Here is a 4,256-nt window from a genome sequence, read left to right as displayed (position 1 = left end):
TGTGGTGCTGGGGGATTGAACCGCGGTCCCTGTGCTTTGCTAAGCTTGTTCTAAGTAGGTGCTTTAGACCACTGAGCCATCTCACCAGCCCCTGTTATCTCTTTTATTTTGCTCTTTATTTACATTGTGGGTTCTCATGTCAGAAAAGTCATGCGATAAACTTGTATGTGTAATTTATTTAATATTATGGTCTCAAGGTAATTCAGGTTTTTATTTTATTTATTTATTTTTGGTTGGCTGGTTCATTTGGGTTTTTTTGAGACAAGGTTTTGCTGTATAGTTCAGACTACCCCTGAACTGTGTAGTCCAGGCTGGCCATGAACTTGCAGCAATCCTCCTGCCTTAAAGACAGTAGTTTCTTTACCAGTAATAGTTTCATGTTGACAAAGTAATGTAAAACTAAACATTCTGATGATGAGGAATCGGTATTTGCTGCCAGGGGGTGCCAGGAGAGAACAGTCGTGCAGCTGTGTGCCCTGCCCTAGCCAGGAGGAGCAGCAGCAGCTGAGGCCCGGCTGCTGAGGGAGGGCTTGCCTGCCTGTTGGTGCTGAGGTGCAGACCTTTCTGATTTTAACATACTCACTCCAGGCCCGCATTTCTGAGCTGGTGGTCCGTGCGTGCCTGTACTACTTCTCCTACTGGAAGTTCAAGCCAGCAAGAGTGTGTTTATGTCATCCCGTTGGTGGGTTTCTTCATGTGCATACCTATCTTCCCACAATATTCATTGAATGACTTTTTGTTTGCCTTCAGATTGTTTGGCAGGTTTGAAAATTGAGCACATGCGTGTGTGTGGGTTGTTAGGTGGGCACTCCGTGTCCTGGTTGCTGGAGCCGTGGCTTGAGCTTCTCAGGCCCTGCGTAGCTTGGCCTTTGGAGGCAGGTCTGTCTTTGGGCTGCTGCCTCCTCTGCATCCTTGGGCTGCCGCTGAGCACATCCAGGGAGTTTCTATTTGAGATGTTTTCTTTTAAGTTCTAGGGGTCTTTCGTTGGCTCTCCGTAGGTTCTGTTTCCTGTCGGGCTTTCTTTATTGCCCTTTATTGCTGTGTGCTTTCCTTTATGTTCCTGGGTGTAGCTGTGAAAGCCCCTGTAAAGTCCTGGGCTGCTGTCTTGGGGCTGATGTCCGCTGGCTGTGAGTGTGGCTCATGTTTTCTTGCTTGTTTGTAAGCTTGGACAGTTTTGTATTAGATTTGGGAGCTGGCTTCCGTTCCTCTTCCTTTGGAGGGTAGTGAGGTTTGTCTTTAATACCTCAGGCCGCTGTGGGGGTGGGGCTGAGCCTGGTCAGCCTTGCACCTTGGCCTTCCTGCGCCGGGTGTGTGGGGGAGGGTGGGGGAAGGGGACAGCGCCCCTCTGCAGGGGCCCTTCATGCTGGCGGCATGCCAGTGCTAGGGCACCCCACCTGGACACTCTCCTGAGCGCCATTATATTCCTGCAAGTACACACTCCTCGTCCACATCACTAGTGTCTTTTCATTTTGTCATCTGTCACTTAGAGTTTATGGTTGTCTGGAATATGCCCTTCGACAGTTTCTTTTATTAAAAAGTTGTTTGTTTTTGGGTTTTTTTTTTTGATGATATAATTAGTATGTGCTCATTATGGGACATTTGGAAAATTTAGAAAGTCCACATACAAATTAAAAGTTACCCATGCCAAGTGAGGTGTGGCTCAATGGTAGAACCCCTGCCTGGTGTGCGTGAGGCCCTGGGTTCCATTCCCAACACGGCCACATAAATAAACAGATAAATAACCTCTAATCCTGCCACAGAGAAGATACACTAGCATGTCATCAGTCCTTCATATCGTCCTTCCTGTTGGTCCACCCTCTGTCCCCTGCTCCTTTCTTCCTCCATCTTTGCCAGGTGTAGCAGGATACCTTCACGCTGAATGTACTGTTCACAAGTGTGTGAACAGACACTATTACATGGTTGGCAGTGAGTAGTTGTGCAGGGTTCTGCAGGGCAGTAGCTTGAAGCCATCCCCTCTTGTTGAGGTCTCTTTGCTTAGATGCCTGTAGCTTCTAATTTAAACACCTCCCTGAGCAGAGTGGACAGATTGAGTCCTGTCCTGACCAACATGACTGTAGTGACTGTTTGCTAGGTTGGTCAATTTCTGATGCCGATGGAGAAGGAGGGTGTTAAGGGTTCTCCCCAAGACTGAACTAGTTACTGTCTTTGTAAAATAGCACAGTGCCTTTTTAGCTCAGTAAAAGCAAACAAAAAAGCACTTTGTTTTGGTGGTACTAGGCCCTGAACCCAGGCCTTGCACATGCTAGGCAAGGCTCTTCCACCAAGCTGTGCATTCAACTTTTTTGATGAGTTGCCCAGGCTGGCCTTGAACTTTTGGTCTTCCTGCCTCAATCTGTGGAGTGGGCTGGCATTAGAAGCATATACCACTATACTTGGCTGATTTTTTTTTATTTTTTAGAGCAGTTTTAGGTTCATAGCAGAATTGAAAGAAAGATCCAGAGGCCCCCTCTCGATCCCTGCCCCACACATAGCCTTTTCCAGAATGTGTGCTGGAACAGCGTAGCAAGGGCTTTTGTAGATATTTTCTTGCTTTTAAACACTTAAGTAACAGTGCCCACATTTCATGTAACTATTATAGGTTGCTAACTGAGAAGTACCAGTTTGATGATCCAAGTTAGATTGGTCGTTAATGGATGCTTTAGTGTCGTTTTGCAGTAGAAGACACTTTCATTTTCCTTGGATTGCTGAGCAGTGCTTAGTGTGAGTTTGGGCTGTCAGTGTGGCTGGGCAGGTCAGCCACGCTGTAGTTGCAGAGCGGAAGCTGAGCCCCTGCTGCCGTTTGCCTGATCCAAAGCAGTTAGGTACCCAAGGACTGCAGATTTGTGCTGATTTGAAATTCCATTTAAAACCAGAGTGGTGTTTTCAGTAGTTCTTTTTGTCCTGCAGAGGTAAGTTAGAACTATGCGGTGTTTACCATGCCAAGTACACCTTCTCTGTGTTTGTTTAAAGGCTGTGTAGGTAGGTGGTGACAGTTCTCCTGTTAAAGGAATGAGGTCAATGTTTGGGATAATTGTGATAGTTGACATTCAGTTTTCTTGGGCGCAGGAGTGAGGGGAATCTCACTGCTTTTTGTATTTCTAGCAGCAGGCCCTGGTGGGGAGCCTGGTGGTGGGGCCCGGCGCTGCGGCAGAGGTGGACCCCTTCCGGAGGCAGCCGGTGATGCCACCCGCAGGTATGTGCCAGGCCCAGGCTCACGGGGCAGCCAGCTGGCAGTGCCTATGCCTGCAGCCTCTAGAGAGCTTACCCTCTTCCTGCTTCTGAAGGTAGTTTTTTCTGGTGATCATCAGCTGAACAAAATATTTACGTGATGCTTATGTGTAGTGGACGTGGAGTTTTTCACCAGATCAGGTGTGTTCCATTTGGATTTTCATGAGGATTTGCAAATGCCTTAGTTACTGTTACGCGGTTGAATGCAGCATCACCTGAGTTTTTAAAGTCATTTTTTAAACTGAAGTTTTCCTTCCCACTCTAAGCACAATAAAAGACTCAAGGTTCTGAAGATGTCGCTTCTGGTTTGGTGCCTGCCTGCTTCCAGCCCCAGCAGTAGTTGCTGTCTCTGCGCTGTGGACTTACACAGACTCAGTGCTATTTATACCTGTGTTACTCTGAAAAAATTCACATGGGCTCACATACACACTGTTGTATCTTTTTAAAGATACTAACCTAGTAGGTGATGCCTGTCTCTCGGGGCCATGTGCCCGCTTCCTTTTGGAGGCTGTGTAGTATTCCCTCACAGAGGACTCATTCATCCCTTATCAGTCAGCTTTCATCGCTGTGTATTTGTTATTGCCCCTTTTTTTGTCACACTTTATAGAGCACCCAGTCACAGATATGTCTGATGCATGTCTGCTTGTCTAGAGTAAAGGCTCCCAGGAAGGAGCTGCCACCTGTGCAGTGGGGCGTGGGGTGTTAACTTCCCCTCCCAAGGGTAGGGCCAGTTCCACTGCCCTCGGCAGTGTCTGGTTCTCTTGAAGAGTGGTCATTTTATTAGTCAGCTGATTTTATGTGACACAGTGCTGGGAACTGAGCTCAGAGGCTGATGACCAATTACGTTCGAGTCCTTGTTCTTTTAACTTTGAGACAGAGCCTTGCTTAGGTGCCCAGATTGGCCTTGAACTTGAGACCCTCCTGCCTGGGCCTCCCTTTCAGCTGGGATTAGAGGCATGTGCCAAAGCGCCTGGCTGGGATTAGAGGCATGTGCCAAAGCGCCTGGCTGGGATTAGAGGCATGTGCCA

The 4,256-nt window shown here is 47.7% G+C and overlaps 1 protein-coding gene across 6 annotated transcripts in view; it reads left to right on the top strand.

Annotated features, from left to right (window-relative positions):
• The window catches only part of Ep400 (E1A binding protein p400), a 109,825-nt gene that overhangs the window by 20,205 nt on the left and 85,364 nt on the right, over positions 1-4,256 (top strand). For 3 of the 6 annotated variants that reach the window (XM_023720643.1, XM_023720641.1, XM_023720640.1), the window contains one exon: positions 3,106-3,193. In XM_023720643.1, the coding sequence (XP_023576411.1) occupies positions 3,106-3,193 (88 nt within the window). Of the gene's footprint in view, positions 1-3,102; positions 3,194-4,256 lie in introns of all 6 variants that reach the window. The other 3 variants (XM_004635847.2, XM_004635846.2, XM_023720642.1) reach the window with 1 other exon arrangement.

Source organism: Octodon degus, unplaced genomic scaffold (assembly GCF_000260255.1).
Source record: "Octodon degus isolate 3935 unplaced genomic scaffold, OctDeg1.0 scaffold00076, whole genome shotgun sequence".
Taxonomy (NCBI): Eukaryota; Metazoa; Chordata; class Mammalia; order Rodentia; family Octodontidae; genus Octodon; species Octodon degus.
The sequence above is the reverse complement of the archived record's forward strand: the minus strand, read 5'-3'. Positions and strand labels throughout refer to the sequence as shown.